The following is a 23233-nucleotide window of genomic DNA, read 5'->3' as shown; positions in this document are numbered from 1 at the left end:
CTCCCCCATGCATTCTCTTGCTTTGGGGAGTGTGGTCTACAGACACCCCAATCAGGCTTCCATGCTTTGTCCAGACCCCACCCAGCCTTCCCGCCCTTTGTCTGAGGGTCCCTGTGATAGGCCTCAGCTCCCATGTGGGCTCTGGCCGCCCTGTTTTATGTGGCTCACTGCTGAGCTCCCTCGTATTCAGAACGGTGGTCCCCACCTGCCCATAGGGACTTCCTTGTCCCCACCCCCCATGCTCCCTGCATCCTGTTGGTGTCTCCCTGCTGCTCCAGGGCCTCATCTTGGAGCTTTGGAAGCTGTGAACCCCCGTCTGTGCTCCTCAGGTCTTCTGTTTGCAGGCCATGGGGGGCTTCTCCCCCATTCTGCTCCAAATTCACGAGGACATAGGCAGTTGGCACGTGCATGTGGGGGACTGTGTGTGATTGAGGCACGTGTGTGCGAGCAAGTGGGTGGATGTGTATGTGTGTCGGTGTTTGTCGGGGGCATGGTTGGGTCATATGTGTTTGTGGACACATAGGAGTGTGCATCTATGTGGGGACATACATTGGTGGGAACATGTGTGGGGTGCATGTGGGACCGTGCCCACATGTTTGGGGACTAAGATTGTGGGGAGTGGATCTTGTGTGTATGTGACTGTCCTGGGGGTATGTGTGTACACAGACGTGGGGGTAAGATTGCGGGGAGTGGATCGTGTGTGTGTCTGTGCCGGGGGCCTGTACACAGTTGTGGGTGCTAAGATTGTGGGAAGCGATCGTGTGTGTGTGTGTGACTGCAGGGTCCACGTACCCACATGTGAGGAATACCCTTTGTGGAGAACACGTGTGCATGAGGGTGTCTTTGGTACTGTGCACGCATGTGAGGGGGTTAAGAGCATGAGGATGAGCCGTGTGTGTTGGGCACACACACACACACACACACACACACACACACCTGGGAAGACACATTTGTGGAGAGCATGTGTGGGAGGACCTAGGCAGGTCTGTGTACACACGTGGGGATTATGATTCAGGATAGGATTTGCATGTCTATTGGGGCACATGTGTCACGGGGATTTATAATGGTGGGATACAGGTATTGTGAGCGTGTGTGTTGTGTGCTGGATGTGCACACACAGGTGATGGGTTATGGCGGTGTGTGTGTAATGGACTTGTGTGTGTATGCTTGTGGACTGAAGGGGTGTTCACGTGCGTGGGGGTTATGGCTGGGGAGGAATTAGGGGGCACATGTATGCTCATGTGGGGGGTGTTTGGCTGAGCACATGCGTGCATGTGTGCTGTGTTTGTGTACTCACATGAAGGTGTGCATGAGCCTCGGTGTGCACATTGACTCAGGGAAGTACAATGGTGAGGAGTGAGCTGTACACACGTCGTTCTTATATGTGTGTGCTTGTGTGTTCACACAGTGGTGGGGTGTGCAATAGTGTGTGTGTGTATCTGTGACTGTGGGGAGCAGGCTGTGTCTGTGTGGGGGGTGTCTGGGTGCACAAGTGGGTGCGGTGGGGGTTTGGGGGCAGGGTCCTGCCGGCCGGCCGGCTGCAGCACCTCCGGGAAGAGGCCCCGGCCCCCGCCTGCTGGCCGCCAGCCTGTGCGCAGCCCAGGCCCTGGGCCCCACATTTCCTGTGCCTGCCGTGCAGGGCTCCGCGTCTTGATCCAATTTTTGTGATTTATATTTTCCAGAATTCTATTTTGTCAGGAGTTTCAGATTTATGAGGGCAGCCTCACACTGCCCCCTCAGATGGGGAGCGGACGGGCTGGGGCTGCTTGTTCCCCCCCACCCCGCTCCCTCCACCTCCTGTGCCTGCAGTCTCAGCTCCACCCGGAGGCCTCCAAGAAGGGTCTCCAGTCTGGGGCCCCTCTGCCTGCATGTCCCTGGGTTGGGGGGAGAGCCTGGAAAGTCTGCGGCCAGTTCTCGGGCCTCGTGCCCCTGTGTGTGGGGGCACTCCCCTCCCCTCAGCAAAGATCTCTCAGGACCCACTGGATGTAGCCGGCAAAGTCGCGCTGGTGAGGAGATGCGGGTGCTGGCCTGGTGTGGAGGCTTTGGGTGCACAGAGCCCCTGGTGACTGTGTGCATCGTGCACTCAGCTCCGAGAAGGACTCCCCCTTTCCTGCTGAACCCTGAGTCCCAGAGCTTCCCCCTCCTGCCCAGCAAAGCACACTCCTGTTGGAGGGGGGTCTGCTCACTTTATTCCCAGGCCCCAGGGGTTGGTATGGTGTGGCCAGAGGTGCAGGGGGTACTCAGAAGGAGTCAAAGGCCCTGTTGGGGACTGCCCCAGAGTTCCAGAGGAAGCCTCACTCAGGGAGGGGCCCCCTGACTTGTGTGTCCACGTTGGCTTTGAGTCTTTACTTCCAGCGCCCGCCGACCTTGCCCTTGGCCGTGGCACCAGCCTTCTTGCTGCTGCAGATGGGAGACAAGGTGGCCTTGAGCTTCAGGGTGGTGGGAACCAAGCCAAGCTCCACTCCCCCACCCCCGGGGCCTCCAGAACCCCGGCCTTGGCAGCTTGACCGCGTGCATGGGCCGAGGGTCTGGCCTGGCTCTCCCAGTGAGCATGCACACATGGCCTCCAGTCCAGCAGTGCTGACTTACCTGGGCCTGGACCAGGACCTGAGCGTGGTGGCATGTTGCAAGGTGTCAGTGTGGTTAGGGGAACAGGGGCTGGTGTGAAGGGCTGAGCGGCACTCCCTGACCCTCCTTCATGGCCCAAGGGCTTTGGGCCTGGCCATCTTTTGTGTCTTCCTGAAGGTCTTTTGGGCAGGACTGGCTTCCCTGGAGTACCAAGGAGTGCCCAGGGGCACGGGGGCAGCACGCACCCTCAGCCTGGCCAGCAGGGGGTCTGGCTGCATGTAGGACCGGGGTCCCTGGGAGGCCTTTACCCTGTGGCCACTGACTGAGGCTGAACTCCCAAGGGATAAGGTTGGTGGGAACTTCCCTGGATGGACTCTTTTCACACCACAGCCCATGAGGAAGCTGGGGTTGTGGGGTAGAGGCTGAGGGAGGGGCACACGGCATCTCAGCCCCCCCCCAACCCCTCCCTCAGGGCTCCGGGCTCACCAGCGGCATGGCTAGGCTGGATGAGGATGGCACTGTTGGCCAGCCCCTTCTGCAGGAGTCAGCGAGTCGGCCCAGACAGCCTGTTACACCTCCACACACGCACGGCCCAGTTCTGACCCCCCAGGCAGAGACCAGGTGCTGGGTAGCCCTGAGGAGCCAAGGCAGTGGGGAGAAGGCAGAAAATACCCCAAATTTGCCCCCTGGATCCACCATGCTCCTTTGGGGCGTGAGACCCTGAGGCCAGGCCGCGCTGGGGGCAATCAAGATGGGCCTCGGGTGGTTGGGCCTTGGGGCCACTGCCTTGGGGCTACTTGCTACTGTCCCCTGACTTTTACTCCTCTCCCCCCCACCCCTCCCCCATGGAATTGGAGACTCCCCCTGGACTCTGTCCCCATCTGCGCTGAAACGCTGGCGAGTGTCTCCTCCGGAGAGAGGCATGGGCGACCCTGGTCCTCCTGGCCACTGCGCTGCTGGGTCTGGGCCGGCACACCTGCGGTTAGTAGAGTTAGGGCCTGCGGGGGCGCTGCCGCCACTGTCCTCAGTGGCGCATGCGCGGCACAGGCTACTCACTGCTTCTGGGCCTGGTCGATGCGGCTCCTGAGGGTGGTGATCTGAAAATGACAGGGCGACCTACTGTGTCGGCGGCGCGGCCTTCTCCGCAGGACAGCGTGGCCGGCGGCAGTGTCCCCATGGCGGCTGCTACCACTGACTGCTGCTCTGGCGCAGGCATCGCGGCCAGTGGGGCCACTGTCGGCACTGCCCTGTGCGCCACGCGGACGTCGCCACGTGTATGTCACCACGTGGGTACTGGCACTGTCCCGCGCGCCACTTGCGCATCGCTACATCCAAACTAGCACCGCACAGAGGACACGTGGACATCAGCACCGCTCTGTGCGCCACGCAGACCACACGCGGACATCGGCACCGCCCTGCTCCACCACGCAGAGGACACGTGGACATCGGCACCATCTGGCTCGCCATGCAGATGACACACAGACACTGACACCACCCTGCGTCGCCGCTTGGGTGGCGCTACATGGAAATCAGCACCACTCACCACGTGAGCGCGCCATTCAGCTGTCAGCGCCGCCCTGCGTGGACATCACTTGGATGTCACCGCACGATATTAGCATGGCCCTATGGGACGGGATGTCCCCCTCGGACGCCCTCTCGCGCATGCGCGCAAGCAAGCGACGCCCCTCACAGCGCGTGATCGGCGGGCGCCCTTACTGTTTTCTGGCCACTCCTGAAGGCCTCCTGTGATCCAGTGCCCGCTGCTGCCTCCCTGTTACTCACGGTGGCCTGTGCTGTGACCTGGGCCAGGGCGCACGACCGCTCTGAGTGACCACTTACCTGCAGCTGCGGCAGGACGCGGGCCGGGGGCAAGGCAAGGGGGCGGCCGCAGAGAGCTGGTGGGCCTGATGGAACATGCCGTCCTTGCCTGGGTGCTTCCTGAGCCCCCTGAGCCCTGGCTGGTGTTCCCAGCACGGGGCCACGCCCCTTTCCCATCCTCTCAGTCCTTGTCCAAGCCCATTTCTCCTGGGTGCCCCTAAGGGCTACAAGGGAGGGGGTAGGAGGAGCGGCAGAGGCTGCGCCCCGTCGGTGCCCACGGCCACGGCGTCCTGCACGACTGACGTGCCATGCACGAGCACCCCGTGCTGGGGAGGGCACCCAGGCGCTGGCTACTTGGCTACTTACAACCTGGCCAGCATCTCCACTCTGGCCCGCACGTTCATGATCTGGAAAGACCAGACGGTTATGGGGCTGGGTGGGGGCTGAACCCTCTGGTCTAACCTCACCTCTGCTTCCCTGGTGGGGGAAATCTAGGCTCCCCCAGCCCCAAGGTCCCCCTGGGCTGTGGGTGGGTGTGTATGACCACAAAAGAGTCGAGTGAGCCCAGCCCTGAGCATGCAGGGTAAACCTGTGACTGCAGGACCCCAGCAGGGGGTGTCCTGCCCACCCAGTAATGTCCGAGTTGAGGCAGCTTGCCAAAGGATACAGAGAAGCAAAGGGAGCCCCAGACCTGTGTCCAGCACCCCATTTACAGGGCTGAGGGGAGCACCAGCAGCAAATCCCCTGCCCCAACCCATCCCTTTGACTCAGCATTCAAGGACGTGGGACCCCTCACCAGCCCCCCAAGGATTCTTAAGAGCAGGCAACAGTCCTGCACCTCCACCCCACTTAGACCATCACGCCAGGCTGCCTTCCAGACCCAGCCTGACCCCAGGACCGTGCCTGCACCCCAAGAGAGGGGCACCCCCATGCTTGTGGTGAGACCTCAGGGATCTGTCAGCTCTGGGGTTTGGATGGCAGTGTAAGGAGACAGCACTCTGGGACCCTGGGCATCAGCTCTCCACACAGGTGCCCCAAAGCTGACTTCTCAGGGCCTGAGGTGCCGAAGACTCGGGTTTGCAGGGATGTCGAGATGGGGACATCTCAGCACAAGGAGCTAATGTCCTCCAAAGCTGAGCTCAGTAGCATGGGGACTCCTTGCCAGCTGGGGGGACCCTGTAGCCCTGGCCCCGTGGCTACTCCCTCACACCAGTCAGCCTGCGGTCAGCCTCGCTTGCACACAGGGCACAGGGCATCCTAGCGGCCTGCCTGATAGTGTGGCTGCACCCCAGCCTCTGGGGTCAGGGATGCTGCCTGGGCAGCGCCAGCAGGAGGGGGGATGAGAAGAGGTGCTGCCCATGCCGTCAGGACCGGCACCTGCGGGCCGGAAGTCCTTCACTTACATCATATTTCTGACGCTTCAGCTTCTCCCCGAACTCGTACTTGTCTGTCTCAAGCTGGTACAGGGTGTCCCAGAGCTCCTGGGCTTTGTCCCTGGGGAAGCCGACAAAGGGACAGGTGGCCAGTTAAGCTCTGGACAGGCAGGGCCAGGTTCAGCCCCTCCAGGGAGCTGAACTCAAGACACCTCCTGAAACCCCGGGAGGTGAGCTCAGGGAATGTTCTGGGAGCTTCTGTGTAGGCCACTTTGTGGCCGGCGGGTCATCAGCGCCCTATCGGCCAGCCTGCTGACCACCCCCGCCCCCGCAGGCGCCCCGATCACCTCAGCTTGTCATCGCTGAGGTGATCGATGTTGAGCGGCTTGCGCCTCTCAGCCAGGATCTTCTTCTTCATCTCACGTGCAGTCTGCTTCTTGCCTCTCTTCTGGTCGGCCTGAGGGGACCGGGTCGGGAGAGGGAGCACTGGGCTCTTAGGAGGCTGGGCCGCAGGCTGCCAGCAGGGGACGTGCCTCCGCCCAGAAGGAAGGAAGCCCACACTCACCTTGGCCAGGTAGCTGCTGTAGTTGGCGCCCATGGAGGACAGGGCCTTCTTCTTCTTCAGGTCGTCCTCTGCTCGCCTCTTGGCATCCTCCTCCTCCCTCCTGGCTTTCTCCTCCTGTGGACACCGGTCGCCGAGACCCTCAGGTGGGCATCGGGGCCACATCAGGCTCAACCAAGGCGCCAGGGCTCTGTCTTGGACCTGGAGTTCTCTGGAAGCTCCAGGGACTTGGGGCTTGGGGCCTGCCGCCTTGAAGGGAGTGCTACAGAGCCATGCAGACCACCATGGGAGCCTAACTGTGGCTGGGGGGAGGGGGGGGCTCTGCCCACCTGGGAGGAACGGAGGGTCAGGGCTCCCTGCCTGGTTCCCTTGGGTCTGGGAGGGGGTGGGGTCTCACCGCCAGTCTGTTCTGTCGCTCCCGCTCCTTCTCTGCACGAATCCGCTGCTGGTCGGCCCTCTCGGCTCGGCGCTTCTCCTGGGACCCAGGCGGCAGGTCAGTCCACCTCTCCTCCCTCCAAGAGTGGCCCCCAGTGCCCCCCATCACCTCGAGTCCCCCCATCACCCAGAGGCCAGACACACAGGCCAACTGGGAAACGAAGGGCTGGGGCCTGAGCTGCACCGACTTACGATTCTCTCCTTGAGAGCGATCAGCTCCTCCTCCTCCTTCTTCCGGGCCTCAAAGTGGTTGTCGATGAGGGCCTGCAGCTCCATGAGGTCCTTGTTCTGACGCTTCTTCTGGATGTCCTGTGCACCGAGGTGCCCGTCAGCCCCCGCGCCATCACTCACCCCGGGCTTCCTGCACAGCTTGCCTCAGGGACCCAGGAGAGCCGGGCCCCATGCCAATTGTGCCCAGCCACGACCCTTCCAGGGGCCAGGACTGACGGATCCCTGAGCCACACAGTGAGCTGTGAAGTCATCAGTCCCCTTGGGTGTCCTGACTCTGTGGTGGCCCTTTTTCTGTTCTTAGCCATGCCTCACAGGGACATGGCAGAGGGGAGTCTGTCCAGCGAGCTCATTTATTGGACAAAAAATAAGCAGGTAATGGGTGATGGATGAGTGAATGAGTAAGTGAGTGAATGAGTGGATGGGTGAACGAGTGGGGCTAAGGGCGTATGGGAGAATGGATAGATGATGAATGGGTAGATTGAAGTATGCATGAATGGGTGGGTGGGTGGGTGGGTGAATGAATAGATGGATAGGCGAATGAGTGGTTACATGGAAATGTGGATGGGTGGATATATGAATGGATGGCTACGTGGATGGATGATTGGGTGTGTGTGTAGCTGTGTGGATGGATGGGTGGTTAGGTGAATGGTTGGATGGATGGATAGGTGAATGGGTGGGTAGATGGAATTCTGGGTGGGTAGTTTAGTGGATTGCTGGATGGATGGATGAGTGGGTGGATGGGCGGATGGATGGATGGATGGATGGGCAGCTGGATGGGTGAGTAGATGGTTGGTTGGTTGGTTGGTTGGTTGGATGGATGGATGGATGGATGGATGGATGGATGAGTGGGTGGGGAGATGGACAGATGGTGGGTGGATGATAGGTAAATGATTGGGTAGATGGAATTGTAGGTGGGTGAATATATGAAGAGGTGGCTAAGTGGATGGATGAATGGGTGGATGAAGAGGTGATTTGATGGAAGTGTAGATGGGCAGATATATGAATGGGTGTGTGAATGGATGGCTGGGTGGATGGGTAGATGGATGTATGGATGATTGGATGGATGGGTAGGTACATGAAATTGTAGGTGGGTGGATATATGAATGGTGGATCATTGAGTGGATGGATGGGTGGTTGATGGATGGATGGGTAGGTGGATGAATGGATAGACAGTTGGTTGGATGGATGGATTGGTGGTTGGATGGGTGAATGGATGGGCAAAGGAGAGAGAAAGAAACAAGGTCTATCCTGGGAGGTGTTTCCTCCAGCCCAGGAAAGAGCTAAGGTGGAGTTGACTAGCCCAGGAAGCCCAGCTCTGGGTGCTCCACTTTACCATGTGGCTGTGGACTGGGGACAGAGAGTAGACCATGCTGACCCAAGTCCCACACACTCACATCGAAGTCTACTTTCTCCCCTTCTGGGATCTTGGGAGCAGTGAGTCTGAAGGAGAGAGAGAGAGAGAGAGAGAGAGAGAGAGAGAGAGAGAGAGAGAGAGAGAGAGAGAGAGAGAGAGAGGCTCAGGAGTGGAGCACTTGAGAGCCCAGAGGGGCCAGCCTGGCCCATCCCCACCCTGACCCCAGCCCAGGCCTGCCCTGGCACCCTCACAGCTGGCAGAGGGCACCATGCTGGTGGCACATTTGCTCTTGTCCAGAACACAAATGGCTTGACCCTCCCAAGAACATGTCGCCCTCTCTACCACCTCTGCCCTGCTGACTTCCGAACCCCTCTGATGTGCGAACCCGCATCCCACGGCAGGGTCCCAGGCTCCTTGCTCTCACGCACAGACAAGCAAAGGCAGCCCGTTTGGACAGGATTCAAGGGAGCTGCGTGGCCTCCAGGAGTGGACAGATGAGTGGGTGGACCCCGGTTTGGAGCCATCTTGTCTGAGGACCCCGGGGAAAGAGAGGAGGGCGCCGAGGGGAGTCTGAGGTCCTAGAGGCAGCACGGGCAGAGTGAGAAGGGTGACATCCCACCACAGAAGACAGCAGGCCCAATTGCCCATGACACCATTCAGTCCCAAGGTTCCAAGCAAGGGGACGAAGCCCCAAGGGCCAGCCGCCCTCTGAGGAAGCACCAGTTCTGTGTGTTCCGCAGGGTGCCAGGGCAGGGGAAGAGGCCAGCATTGACGTGGGCCCGTGGGGCGCCATGGGGGAGACTGGATACGTATTGGCAGCGAATGTGGACGAGACTTCGTAGCCCTGTGCAAGCGGGCGTCGTGGACGCCCACCCGTTAGACGAACGAGCTGGGGCACAAGCTGGCGATTCTCTGGGCAGACAGACGGCCAGTGAGCGAGGCGGCCAGGGAGCTCTTCCGTCCCGCGCTGTCAAAGGCGCGCCCAACGAAAACAGCCGTGCCGCCGGCCGTCGCCCCGGCACGGGGGGCTGAGGCCTGAAAGCGGGGTGCTGTCCTTGGAAGGGCGAGGCGGTGCACGGAGCCCCATCCTGCCACGTCGGAGGGAGGCCTTGGCAGCGTCTTCGGGGGAAAGCTATTTGGCAGCGGATGTCAAAAGCCTTAAGAATCGTCATGCTCTTTGACCCAGTAATTCCAGTTCTGGGCCGGCAGCCTAGGGAAACAACCTGACCGACGGACGGGCTCCCCACCCGCGTTATTTATGATAGTAAAACACGGGCCGCCGGGGTCCCACAGTCGAGGAATGCTTGCAGCCATTGTGGCCTGCCCGATGGACGGCCAGGAGGCGGCCATTCAAAATATTTAAGAAGACGATGGGAAAACATGGGAAAATACTTAGGAACAGAGCTAACTTGTAGGGAAGCAGAACCCAAGGGCCTATAGACAGGGCGATGTTTGACAAACGGCCATGCGGTTGAACGTCCCCCCCACCCCCCTTTTTTCCCCGAGCCCTGTGCATGGAAAACTTGTGGGAAGAAATAGAGTCTTTTTATTTCTCTCCACCCTGTTCCACCGGCGGGCGGGCGGCTGGGTGGGGAGAGGCAGGGTCCTTTGGCTTCCCCCGCTCTCTGTTTCTTTCTTTTTCCCGGCCGCCCCGGCCTCTTCGTTAGACATTTACGTATTTTCCAAATTTCCTCTAATGAAGTGTTTTGTTTGCATAGGGAGAGCACACGGCGTGCACTCGAGGGCGGACAGGGTCTCGTGACACGCACAGCTCCATATGGAAATGGGTGGGAAAAGGCGGGCCAGGGCAAGGGCGCCCACCGCGCCCCCATGGCTGTGATGCTGCCTCGCTAGCGGAGCGGGGGAGGTGGGTGCTGGCTGTGGGCACCCTGTGCCGTGCACCTCCACAGGACCAAGGGGAAGCCTGTGCCCGGGGCCTGCGGGAGTGTGCGCGGGAGGACACCGAGGGTAGCCGGGAGAGCTGCCCAGTGGGGGTGGGAGGCGAAAGACCCTACCCAGAAGGCCGCGCTGCGCAGCTCAGAGGGGCCCCCAGTCCCAGAATAGGGATGCCAACTAGACTTGGTCCTTTCGAGCTGCAGAGAGGAGACCCCACCCTTGCAGCCTCCAACCCCCTCTTATGTCTGTTTTTGCTGTGAGGGCCCTCAGAGGCCCCCACAGCACAGAGTGAGGTTCACCAAGGGAAGCAAGCCCCCCCCACCTCAGCACCCTTGGCCCCCAACACATTCTCCACAGCTGGCCACGCCCTGCCTTCCTCGGCCAGTAGCTCTGGGAAGTCACCTCCAGCAGGAAGGCCTCTCTGACCACTCTGAGTGGCCCACATTCTGACGGGGACCCCCAGAGTCTGGCCCCACCAATGCCTGGAGAACAGAACCCATGAGGACCCTGGCCCTGGCCTGCGGACGGCCCACATCATGATCTACCCAAGATCTCTGGGACTCGGGGCACAGAGTGAGAGCCTGAGAGACCATCACCGAGACCCTCTGGGTCCTGGGCCTACACAGCTGGGGGCTGTCCTTTAGGACCTTGTCCCCAGCCTGCCGGTCCCCTGCTCCCCCTCCAACCCTCCCCCGCCCCAGGCCCATGTCCCCACTCACTTGGGCCTTGGCTTCTCCTCTGGTCACCGCAAGGTTGGCGTGGAGAGGGCACAGAGAGAGACTAGGTGAGACCAGGGGACCCTAGGTGCCTCGCTGACTGAGCCCATAAACCCCACCCCAGGCCACCAGGAACACTTGGCCTTGTCCCCGCTGCAGGCTTGGGGCTGAGGACAGAGCAGTGCAGGCACCGGGGCTCGAGGGCTGGAGAGGAGGGAGGCGGACATGGGTCATAGAGGCCTCGGACAGCAGAGAGAGGGAAGATGGGGACAGAGACACGAGGTCCAAAGAAGGGGTCTCCCTGGTGGGGGGCGACGGGAGATAGGGAGGGCCACTGAGGAGGAGATGGGGGATGGTGAGACCCGGGGGGAGGGAGCCCCCTCCCCTTTCTCTGGACCTGGCCTGCCCTGGCCCCCGGCAGCAGCTGGGGGAAGGGGTGGGGGCAGGCGACATGTAGACTGGTGGACAGGCCAGCGGGGGAGCGAAGGAGGGTCCTATCCATGTCCTTGGTGGCTGTGGGGGACAGAGCCAGCAGAGCCCGGGGTGTGAGCGCAGCAGCAGGGGGTGGGTGGGGGTGGCAGCCCTTACCTTCCTCGTCCTCCCCCAGCTCCGCCTCAGTGTCTTCGGGGCCAAGCAGATATGCAAGAGAAAGGCCATGCAGAGGCGCCCCCCACACCCCGCGGTACCCCCCCTCGAGCCCCCAGCCCACTTGTGCCCCCAGAAGAGTCCAGGGAGGGCCTGCATGCAGGGCATTGTGTGGGGGCCTAGGCGTCTGTCCAGTGTCTGTCCCTGAGGGCAGGGCCCTTCTTGCACTGTGAGATCACCCCTCCCCTGGAGAACGTGGGCAGTGTGGGGACAGGCATGAGGGCCGCCGGAACGGGCCCTCTCACCGCCAGCACTACCCTGTGGGAGAGCATAGACCTGCACCCCTGTGGGTTTCTGGGGCTCAGCACCTCCCCTTCCTCCCGCAGAGCGGTTGGTAGTTTTGAACTGCTGACCTTGTGGTGAGCCTGCCTTGTACCCCACTGCTTCAGCAGTATGGCTGGGTTGAAGCTCAGTGGCTGGGCAGCAGCCCTTGGCCCCTCTCCCCGTGCAGGGTTTGGCTTAGCTTCTGGGAACCCTGACTGTCCCCTGCCCTGGCCTGGCCCTGGTTGGACCCCACAGACGGGGGCTGCTCTGCCCTAAGATTGGCCCTTCCTATCCACGAGCCAGGCTGACCTAGAGGCAGCTCTCTGGCCTCCTCGGGGCAGCTGAAGACCCCTTTCTCGGGGGCCAGCCTGGTCAGACCCTGGGCTGGCCAGCATGTGGTCTTGCCACAGCTTACAGACTGTGGTGTCAGGACCAACCGCCAGCCAACACCTCACTGGGGGCAAATGTTGCTCCCCAACATGTGGGGGCGGGGGCCAAGCTGTCTGTCTACATGGACCTGGCAGAGCCCAGCCAGGTCAGGGCTTACCAGAGGGGCTACTGGTGAGGGGCTCTGGCTCTGGGGGCTCCCCTTCCCTCCCACCTGTCTGCTGGCCCTATCTTTTGCCCTCTGCGGACCGCCATGGTCTCCGCCATTCTGCCAAGCAGATTATGGGTGTTGTGGACAGAAGTCAGCCCATGGAGACCCTGGCCTGGTGGTCTGGGCGCGTCTGGCCCTATGGTCCGGTATGTGAACCGGGACCGAGAAGAGCTCCCCTTTTGGGGCCCCAAGCTCTGACTGGCGTTTCACCCCTCCTCGGGGCCCCCCTGAGCCGCCTCCACCCAGGCGTGCCTGGCACCTGCCCAGCAAGGGGTGGGGCCCTCCTGATGGTTGTGTGCTTGCACGCATGGCCCCCGGCAGCTCCCAGCCCCCAGCCCCACCTCGGGCCCCAGCTTCTTTCTACTTCACCCCACTGGCCCCTCCACCCTCCCCACGGCCTCTCCCCACCCCTGGCTGGCTTAGCTGTGGCAGGGCAGAGGCCGCCTGCCCTGTCCCCCATCTCTGCTCTCCCCACTCCATCTTTGTGGACCAAGGGGTTTCCAGGGGACCCCAGTACCTCTGCCCAGAGTCCTGCTCTCACTAAAGCTAGCCACACATACCTGACTGGTGGTGGCCTGGGATGTGTGCCCCAGGTCCCCCACCCTCTCTGCCCAGGGTCAGACACAGTTCTGTCCCCAACAGCCTGACCCTCATCCCCACCTGGGGGCCAGTCCTGTATCCATCAGTTAGCCTGACCCTCACCCCCACCCCCACCCAGGGACCCTGTTGCTGTCGTCAGTGGTGGGGGAGGGAAAGCAGGAGGGAGGGGCAGCGGGAGGGTCCTCACAGTGCCCTTCTTAGACAGGCATACCTTCTTGGACTTCTTCTGCAGAAGCAGGCATCAGCGTGGGGCACGTGGGGAGAGAGGGTGAGGGAGAGAGAGACTGTGAAACTGTGTGGGGGGTGGGTGGGCGGGAGAGCTGGAGGCCGAGCAGGCAGGAGCAAGCGCAGCGGGTGGAGGCCTCTGGCCCCTCCTCTGCACACACCACGCAGGGGCCACACGTGTGCAAGGCACACGCAATGAAGTCATGTCACATACCTGGCTCATGAACTTCATGGGGGAAGAGGAGGGCCATGGAACAAGAGGCAAGTCAGAGGTCAGAGGTCAAAGGAGGAGGAATCCCAGGTTAAAGGAACAGCCCGTTGGCCACCCGGAGGGTCAGCGGAGAGGCGGGTCGGGCCGCATGCGGAAGGCCAGTGAGAGAGGGTCAGTGGTCGGTGCCACCTGCCCCGTTGCCCCAACCGTGCAGCCTGTCCTCAGAGTCCCCTGCCCACCTGGTCCTGCCTCGCTGAGGGGGAAACTGAGGCTCGAGGGTGCACTTTGGGTCCCCCTCTGTGCTGCTCCTGGGATGGGGCCTCTCCCTTGGGCCATGCTGCCCACCCTGGCTCAGCCCCCATGGAGGGGACTCTGGGCTGCCTGGAGGGATGCTGCAGGAGGCCAGCAGGTTGGCTGCCTGTGGGGGTGCTAAGCTGGGCCGCACACAGAGGAAGGCTCCCTGTGAAGCTGGCCCCTGGGCTCAGTGTCCCCTCCCATCTCACCCTCTCCCCTGACTTGAAGACTAGTTTCCCAGGGGGCTTGGCCATAGTGCCCCCATTCCCAAGCTCAAAGAGGCCCTCCCATTTGGGTTTTAACAGGCTGCCAGGGAGGTGGGTGTCTGGATGGTTCCACCCTCCCAGTTAAGCAGGGGTGATGGTTAGTGGGTTATTTTGGGGCCACATGTGGGGTCCCTTGGCTGGCTGGGCACCCTGCTTCCTCCTTACCCCTTCCCCCCACCCCACTCAGGTGCCAGCCAGGTTCCGAGCCCCACATGGGGTCAGAAGTCCTGCCTCATACCTTCTTCTTGGGCTTCTGTGAGAGGAGAGGTCAGGCAAGGAGGGGCATAACACAGGTTCTTAGAGACGAGGGGCTGCGGGTCACGGTGAACCGGGGGGAGGGAGGGGCAGCAGGCACACCGGGGGGACTGTGAGGAAGATTGGGGCAGAGGGGCTGAGAGGTGTGGGGGTGCGCTTGGGTCCAGATCCCCACTCACCTTCCTCCTGCGCCTCTTCTAGGGTGTCAGGAACAGGTGGAGGGGAGAGGGGACAAGGAGAGTCGTTAGCAGTGTCTGCCTGGGGCTGGTCCCAGGAGCGGAGACCAGTCGTCACCTGCTTGGGTCAGTGTGGGCCCAGGAAGGCCAGTCTGTGTGTCTGGGCCTAGGCCTGAGGGTGGCCACCTGGTACAGTGAGAAGGGGGAACATGGCCTGGGCCTCTGTGGGGGAGGTCTGGGGACCCATAGGGACCTTACGACCATGCTAAATGCCCCCCAACCTGCCCCCAAGACCTCCTTAAGCAGCTCTGGGGAATCAGAGGGGCCTCCTGGCTCCCCCATCTCTGATGGTCTCGGCCTCAGGGAGCAGGACCAAACAGGGACCCATGGCTTTCCTACTGTGGCCCCACTAGTAAGAAGGCGTCTTCACGGGTCCCACGTGTAACCCATCAGGCTGTGCGGCACCATTGGTAACAGTGTGTCCGCATTCGTCAGCCTGGTGTGGGGAGGGCCACCCTGCGGCTCTCTGGGGAGTCATCTTCCTGACACCGGTGTCACTCAAAGAAGTCCAGGCCGCCCATCTGAAAGGGCAACAACGGAGCCACCAGGGAGCCAGGCTCCTCAACCGCCCGCCACATCTTCCCCGGGGAGGAGGTCCACCAGGAGGTGGCGGCCGTGGCCCAAAGCAGTGGGACCCTGAGGGCCCTTAGGGCAGGCACCCTAGCACAGGAGGTCCTCCCATGACCCCCGCCCCCCTCCCCATGGTGGTTTCTGCCGGCGGGAAGGCTTGGCCTCCCCAAGACCACATTTCCCACCCAGAAAGGACACATCCACTTTCTGGCAGAGACAAGGCACGTTTTTTTGTTCATGTGGTTACGGTAGCTAAGTGTTTTCAAAATATTTTCAAAACATAGCTCCAGGGCTCCTCACAGGAGGCCCTGCCCCTCACAGAGGGTGAAGCCCTCAGCCTGAGTGGAGCCCGGCAGGGCGCCTGCACTCCCCAGCACAGAAGCCGAGAGCCATGGGGCTGGAGCGGCACTGGTTCCAGCCCCACGCTGGCCGAGGCACGCCTGCGGCTGCCCGTACATGCCACTCGTGGCCCTGTCACACCTGAAGGCCATGAGCTCGAGGGGCAGAGGTGGAGAGATACTGAAGAAGGGAGAAGCTGAGAAAGACACAGAGAGAGAGACTGATGGGAGGGAGAGACAGACAGGCTGAAGGGGGAGAGACGGAGCACAAAGCAACTGCTACTGAGAGAAACACAGAGAACGCTATTGAGGGGGAGAAACAGCTACTGAGGGAGGAGACAAAGCTCGTGAGAGATACTAGGACCACGATTATGAGGCAGGTAAAGGAGGGAGCTGAGGAGAGAGAGGGACAAAACCATGCTGAGAGAGAATGAGAGACAGATACTGATGGGGGACACACAGCAAGAGAGACAGAGACCCTGAAGCATCGTAAGAGATATAGAGAGATCAAGAGACAGAAAGAGGCACTGAGAGGGAGACATGGAGACTGAGACATAGAGATTGGTTGAGAGAGGTCGGTGGCATGCACAGCAAGGCACCTGATATTAACATGCTTCAGACTAGTAAGGGCCAAATGCCGGGTAACTCCAAATACCACAGCATGAGGGGCATAAGGTCGTAGTGGTCATGGGTGAAGGTGAGGGATTAGCGACCCCGGGTGATGAGTGTATGGTATTAGTGACCACAATCGATGGGGATGAGGAATTAATGGTCATGAAGGATGAAGATCGGGCATGCATGACCATGGGCTATGGGAATGAGGTGTTAGTGACCATGGATGATGAGGATGAAGAGGTCATGGTCATGGATGATGCGAGGGAGTATTCATAGTCAGTGACGGTGAGGAGGAGGCATTAGTGACCAAGGATGATGAGTAGAAAGTATTACTGACCACCCACGATGAGGATGAGTTACTTACTGGGAGCCATGGACGGTGAGGAGGAGGTATTAGTGACTAAAGGTCATGAAGGTGAAGTATTAGTGGTCATTGGTGATGAGGATGAGGGATTAGTGACCACACATGATGAACAGGAGTTACTAGGGGCCATGGACGATGAGGCTGAGGTATTAATGACCATGGATGATGAGTATAAAGTATTAATGACCTCGCATGATGAGCAGAAGTTACTAGGGGCCATGGACGATGAGGATGAAGTATTAATGATGATGGATGATGAGTATAAAGTATTAATGACCACGCACGATGAGCAGGAGTTACTAGGGGCCATGGACAATGAGGCTGAGGTATTAAAGACCATCGATGGTGAGGGTGAAGTGTTAGTGGCCAGGAAGGTGGGGACGAGGACTAAGTAGCCATGGATAAGAACGAAATAGTAATGACCATGGGTGATGGGGACAAAGTATTAGTGACCACTGGCCATGAAGATAAAGTATGAATGGCCATAGGTGATGAGAATGAAGTATTAACCGCTACGGGTGATGAGAGGTGGTGTTAGTGACCGTGGGTTAGGAAGGGAGATTTGGGGTGGGGGCACAGGATCATGGGGTAGGAGGACTGGCTGTTACTGGGGGAGCTCAAGGTGGCATGGAGGGGAGGCCTCCTGCGTGGGCTGAGCGGCTGAGAAGAGGGAGGCAGGGGCACTGGTGGGGGCTTCTAGAGGCTGCAGAATTACCTTCTTCTTCATACTGCTCTGCATTGGGATAGAGACAAAAGAGAGTGGCCATTAGCAAAGGTCCAGGGGCGGTCTGGGGGTACGGAGGAGGCTAAGGAGCAGAGAAGGGTCCCAAGGAGGCTGCCTTGCCAGAGCAGGAAGAGGTTCACAGGTAGGGCCGACACATGGAGGACACTGTCCTCCCAGGAAGCCCAGCGGAGTGACCCCACAGGCTCTCGTTCAGCCACACCTCCACGGGCACAGAAAAGCTGGCCCCATGGGGGAGGGACCTGCTGTCATGGGGAGGGGCCACTTTGAAACCCACCCTCTGAACCTGGCAGGTCTGGGGGCGCAGATGAACAGCACCCCCCACGAAGAAAGATAGGTGTACACAACCAAACGCCAAGCCTCCCTGAGAGTGGTCTTCTATGCCAGTGGATCAGAGATGGTGGGTGGGTGGGGAGAGGGACATCAGAGATGGTGGGTGGGCAGGGAGGGGGACAGCAGCTTTGATACTTACCCTCAACCTGTTCACTGTAGGAGAGAGCGAGAGAGAGAGAGAGAGAGAGAGAGAGAGAGAGAGAGAGAGAGAGAGAGAGAGAGAGAGAGAGAGAGAAGCATTAGTCCACACTGGTTCACAGCAAACACCAGCCATGCTCTCCCTGCTGCCCCCAACCCCCCAAGCCAGAAAGTGTGTCTTGAGTCTGAGGGTCCCAAGGCTGGGGTGGGGGACTGGCAACTGGGGCACCACTCACGCTTCCTCGTCAGACATGGCTACAGGGGATTGTTTCTGGAGAAGAGAGGAAAGAGAGAGAGAGTGAGACTTAGGAGTTGCCTTGGTTAGGAGGTGGCAGGAGTGGGGGTGGGAGGCTCTCAGAGCTGCGGGGCTGAGGAGACATCCACAGGCAGGGGTCCAGGACCCACTCTTCCTTTATGTGTGTGTGTGGGGGGACAGGTTTTCCAGTTCCTGTCTCCGGCCCCTCATCAGGCCCCTTGCTTCTTTGCAGGCCCCAGCTAGCCCCAACAGGGGATGGACTGGGTGGCTGCCCACCCCCACCCACCAGGCTGACACCCGTTCCCAGCACTGCCTGCTGGGGGTCATCCAGAATGCATGGGCTTGTGCCGGGCTGGGGACTGCCTGTGTCATCCCTGCTGGCTGATGTGGCATGTACCCTGCCTCTGGGTGGTCTTGCAGAGACCTAGGCAGGGTAGGTGGGAGTCTCCAGAAACCCCAAGATCCCTGGTTCCCATAGCATCTTCTCTAGCTTCCTGCCCCAAGCTCCCCAAGAGTACCCCCTCCTCTTTGTGAGTGTCTAAAGCCCCCTTCTACATCAGATAGCTCCCTCTGAATTAAGGAGGGGCGTTTCCTGCTTGTGTCCCTCCCCACCTCCCCCTAGCTCTCTGTGACCCCCACGCAGAATCACAGACAACAGGAGCTGCCAGACAGCTGCCCACAGGTAGGGGCACGGGGCATGGGGAAGGGGGCTTGATTTCTAAAGCCTTGTTCCTACCAGAGGCCCCATGAGCTGCAGGCCTGTACTCTGTGTCCGCCCCCCCCCCCCACTGTCTCACTCTAAGACCACTTTTCCAGGCCCTGGGATGATCTTGAATTTGTCAATGTCTGCTGGAAGAGCTAGGCCGGACGTGGCCAGGTGCGGCTTAGCGCTCAGGGACTGTCCGCCCATGGGCTGGCCATGGCCAGCGCGGCAGCCGGGGCCAGGGGGCCTCGCAGCTGCCTGGAAACGCTGGCTCTCCATCTCCAGGCCTGAGCCCCTGACAGCACATGATTGCTGCCTGAAGGGCCCCAGGGAGCTCTGCTTCAGAAAACAGGAGTTCATCGTCAAAAAACGCATCGACATCATATTTCTTAGGTGGGAACCGCTCTCCAAGCCCACTTGCAAGAATGTTCCCTTTCTTTCTTTTTTTTCCCCAAAGCAACATAAAGGCCACGCGGAATTAACCAGCAGCTGCCTGCTGACGGCTGCCTGGCGGCCACGTGGCCACCACCACTCCCCGGGACTCTGCTGCCCCCTTTAGCCAGAACCCGGTTTTTTCTCTCTGCCAGAGCTCTGCTCAGCCCCTCGGCCCAGCCCGTGCACTGTGCCCTGAGTGGGCAACCACTGCCACCCAGAGCCACCTGCCTCTCGGGGTCTGCCGTGTCCCTGCCCTGGCCCTCTGCCCTGCCACTGGCCCCTCCTGGTTCCCTGTGTTGGGCCGGAGGGGCAGTGGGAAGTCTGAGGACCTGGCTCCACAGAGCCCACCGTGGCCTGGCTGGGTGCTGGCACTCGCCTCTGCCCCATGAGGGTGGGGGTCCTGGCCTGGGCCCAGGGGCGGGTTATTTTTAAGGAGCTGGGAGCAGCTGGAGTATCAAGAATAGGTACCTAAGTCAGCCAAGACGCCTCGGCCAGAAACTCAAGATGGTGGAGCTGTTTGAGACACTGCCCCTCAGCACCCTGACCCCCCCGCCCCCCCCATCCCCTGTCACCTGTCTTTCTGAGCTGGAAGCAGTCTAAGAGGCTCCCCAGTGAAGATCCCACACTCCCTCCCCTAGGGGAGGCCGGTGCTGTTCCTGCCTCTGTCGTCTGACTGAGCTGTCTTGGTGGCATCTGCCCTCACTCGGGGGTCTCTGTGACCCCTGGTCCTTGGGGAAGGAGAGCGGTGTATGGGGGGGGGGTGTGGGCAGCTGAGAATGCAGCCAGTGGTCAGTGCTCCTCTCTGCCCTCCAAGCGGCAAGTCTGAGAATAGCCCCTGCGGTCAGCCTTCCTTGGGGACACGCCCTGCACCCCTTCTTCCTGGGTGCCAGCAGAGGGTGGAGGAGGGGGAGATCAGAGGCACTGACACTCACTAGCCATGGGACCCTGCCTCCCCTCCCCTTCCCATCCACGCTCCTGGCTCCTCCTGTCTCAGCCAGCTGGGAGTCTTAGAAAGGGCCAGAAGGGCTGGCCTTGGGCACTCTGGGGCGGGTGCTGACCGCTGAGCAGATGGGGGCATGAGTAGGGTGGGAACAGTGTTGGGGGGACCCACTGACACCCCCCTGGAAAGGATGGGGCCTCAGTCTTTCTGGGCAGACAAGGCAGCCCAGACCCTCACACCTCCCTCTGTGGCCCCTGCTCCCCCCACACTGCCCACACAGCCCCTTGGCCCCTGGGAGCTGCCCCTAAGGTACTGGCAGCCAGGGCCCACATGTGCCCTCTTCACTGCCCATGGTACTCTCCTGAGTGCTCACAGACTCGCCCGCCTCCCGGGTTTCCATTTGGATGGCGACATGAGAGGAGTCAGAGGAGATGTGGGGCTGGACTCATCCGCCCAGAGCTGTCCCCCCAATCCCCCATGCTGGTCCAGGGTGGGCTTGGATCTCCTGTGTGGACTTCCACCTTCCCAGCTCCAGCCTCCCACTGTGTCCCGCTCCGAGCACGTCTCCCTCATCTGTACCTCTCAGCCTCCCTGCTCGAAGCCCCCGACCTGAGAGGGGGCTCTTCCTTGTGCCCCACATCAATCACTCCTCCCACGGGTGTCCTGCCCCCAGCCCAGCTCCGGGGGCCCTGGCCTGGCCGATGCCCGGGGCACCAACCTTGGCAGCGAGTCTGGAGAGGACCGGGCTTCCCGAAGGCCAGCTGCAGCGATGCCCACTCAGCCTCCGGCCTGAGGGTTATAGGGACATCTGATCTTTGCCCGAAGCTCATTGGCCGGCAGCAGGGGACCAAGGCACGTGGCCAGCGGGGGAAGGGGCTGTGGCCACACAAACCCCTTACCAAGTATAGGAATGGCCGGCAGAGGAGGCGGCGAGGAGGGACGACATGCGGGAAGGAGGTAGCCGCCCTTGGCCCAGGCGTCAGCTTCTATTTTTACCTCCACCCCTGCAGGCACAGGCACATTCTCGAAGGAAGGGACAGGTGGCCCCAGGGACATGCTGAGGACGCTCCTTCGGCCAGGCCTCAGTGTGGATCCTCAAGCACCCTGCGCCCACCCCATCCCTTGCTGGTGGCTGGGAAAGGGTCACTTTGCCAGGGCAGGGTATCCTGCTTCTTACAATGTGCCAGGTCTTGGCCTCGCTGTCTGCAGAGGCAGCCCTGTCTGGAGGACACCCCCTTTTCCCCCCACCAGGGCTGAGACAGAGAGGAGGGCTGGCTGGGCAGGGGCACTGAGTGTACCTGTGGGGGTCCCAGCTGCTGGTGGCTAGGGAGGCTGCCCATAGCTGCCCTTGCTGCTAGCCTGGGCTCCCTGCCTGGGCCCATCGGTCCCAAGCTTCTCTCTCCCTGGATTGGTTGAGGTGTCCTGTTGGAAGGGGGCCCCCAGGGCCCACTGTTCCTTCTTCAGGGGCATCATGCACGTGATGGGCACCCCCCAGCTCAGCCTCAGAGGCACCTGCGTGCCTCAGTGCCACTGCCCCTTGGCTGAGGGTCATGGAGGCATGTAGTCTGGCCCTGCTCCCTGGCTTCCAACAGGCCCCACTAGCTGGCAGGGGGTGGGGGAGCATGGAAGGAACTGCCAAGGGTACAGAGGGGGCCAGCACCCGGATGGAGTGAGTGCCCATTGCCTGCTGGTCTTCTGGAGGCCCCCAGGTCTCTGATCCCTACGTGTGATGAAGCCAAGGATGCGGACAGCAGGGAGGAGAGCATTCATGTAACAGAACACTGACCCCAGACAGTTGGACAGAGCCAGCCCCAGCCCACCAAGTTCCAGAGCCCTCGGGGTCATGAGTCCTGCTGTCTTGTCCTCCTGTGGAGAGCCACCATGCCCATTCTTTCCCCTGTTCTTTCTCAAGCAGGGCCATACCACTGAACCCTGAGCCACCGAGATCGCTTTCCTGGGCTTGCAGACCACCCACAGGACACCCAGTGGGGGCACCCACGCCAAGCCAGCCCCGCGCACAGAGCCGGGGTGTGCTCTGTGGGCCGCAGCCACCTCACGTTCTGCCCACGCAGAGACTTCACCAAGGTCTCTGCCCGCCCTGCCCACATGTGGGCGCACGGGAGGCACTGGCGGCGCCTGGCCTGGTCCTGGGTGTCCTTGGGCTGAACAGGTGGCCTGGGCCCTGCAATGGTCCCGCTCGTCCAGCAGAGGAGGGTGACCGTCCACTCCACACTGGGCTGCTGGCAGGGGCTCCTGGTGAGAGTCAGCGGGTGGCCCTGGGGCAGGAGGGGAGGCTTTATTTGGACACCAGCAGCCTTCCCTGCGGGCCGCCTGGCCTTGAACGGGCACGGCTAGTCAGACCACCCACCGACAGGAAGACTGTGAACAGGTATGCACCACGCAGGACCCCAGGCCCAACTGGGCGGGTGAAGCCAAGGGTGGGAGAGAGGATGCAGGACAGGGGTGGCCTCGGGGTGGCTTGGGCACAGATGGACACGGGGAGTACTCTGTGCTGGGGCTGGGCAGGAGGGACAAGGGGTGGCCCTGCTTGGGTTGGGCCTGGGGCCTGACTGGAACCCCAGAGAGAGGTTGAGAACTGCCGGGCCAGGCCAAGGGTCTGTGGGCAGGGCGTACTTCTGTGTGTGGCTTTGGAGAAGAGGGAGGAGGTAGGGGTCACATCCCTGAGGCAGGACCAGCTGTCAGAGGTGACCCTCCACCTGGGGCCCTGGGCCCCAGTGTACATGGTTGGGGGTGATGGAGCCCAAGGACCCGGCTGTGCCTGAGAGCTCTGTGCTCACCGGTGCCAGAGTTGAGGTCAGCCGCAGGAGGCTCAGGTTCCCCACAGAGGTGGCAGCGGCTGACACAGCACTTGGTGGGGACCCAGCCTCCCCTGGCCTGGCACATGCTTCCTGATGCCCCAAGCGTGGTTTTGTAACGTGGTAGAGCCATCTGCTGCTTTGTGGGCACTTGGAGGTAGCTGCAGGGTCAGGGCCTGCCTCACTGGGCAGGTCTTGGCAGGGCTCCTTTGAGCCAGTGGAGGCCAGACTGAGGGAGGGAGGCAGGGAAGCAGGGGCTCTGACACCACTCAGCAGAGCTAGAGACCTCGCCAAGGGCAGGGGTCCCACTTGGACCCTAGTGTGATCCATGAGTTTCTGAGGACCTCACCAGGGGTGGGGGCCAGGGATTGGCTTTCATGCTGCCCACCCTGGTCCCTGGTGTGGCTTACCACTCGGCTGTCCCGAGTCTGTGTCC

At 61.2% G+C, this 23233-nt stretch overlaps 1 protein-coding gene across 2 annotated transcripts; it reads right to left on the bottom strand.

Annotated features, from left to right (window-relative positions):
- Positions 1–2319: 2319 nt before the first annotated feature.
- Positions 2320–7065, bottom strand: TNNT3 (troponin T3, fast skeletal type). Of its 2 annotated transcripts, none has more exons than XM_075547954.1 (7): positions 6949–7065; positions 6719–6796; positions 6325–6438; positions 6107–6216; positions 5790–5880; positions 4753–4793; positions 2320–2400 (listed from the first exon to the last, which is right to left on the bottom strand). In XM_075547954.1, exons 1-7 carry the CDS (start codon positions 7030–7032, stop codon positions 2346–2348), a joined length of 573 nt encoding a protein of 190 aa, XP_075404069.1. In that variant the 5' UTR covers positions 7033–7065; the 3' UTR covers positions 2320–2345. The 2 variants fall into 2 exon arrangements, with proteins under 2 accessions (XP_075404069.1, XP_075404068.1); XM_075547953.1 differs by lacking the exon at positions 4753–4793 and adding an exon at positions 3625–3665.
- Positions 7066–23233: the final 16168 nt, after the last annotated feature.

Source organism: Tenrec ecaudatus, chromosome 4 (assembly GCF_050624435.1).
Source record: "Tenrec ecaudatus isolate mTenEca1 chromosome 4, mTenEca1.hap1, whole genome shotgun sequence".
Classification (NCBI taxonomy): domain Eukaryota; kingdom Metazoa; phylum Chordata; class Mammalia; order Afrosoricida; family Tenrecidae; genus Tenrec; species Tenrec ecaudatus.
Note: the sequence above shows the minus strand (reverse complement) of the source record. Positions and strands in the feature narration are given on the sequence as shown.

Bases quoted from the DNA above. Each gene is read 5' to 3' on its own strand.
- TNNT3 (XM_075547954.1), bottom strand. From the start codon at position 7,032: ATGGAGCTGCAGGCCCTCATCGACAACCACTTTGAGGCCCGGAAGAAG. The intron at 5,881-6,106 runs GTGATCGGGGCG...CGGCTTCCCCAG, and splicing joins CTCAGCGATGACAAGCTGAG to GGACAAAGCCCAGGAGCTCT. The intron at 4,794-5,789 runs GTAAGTGAAGGA...TGGTCTTTCCAG, and splicing joins TGAAGCGTCAGAAATATGAT to ATCATGAACGTGCGGGCCAG.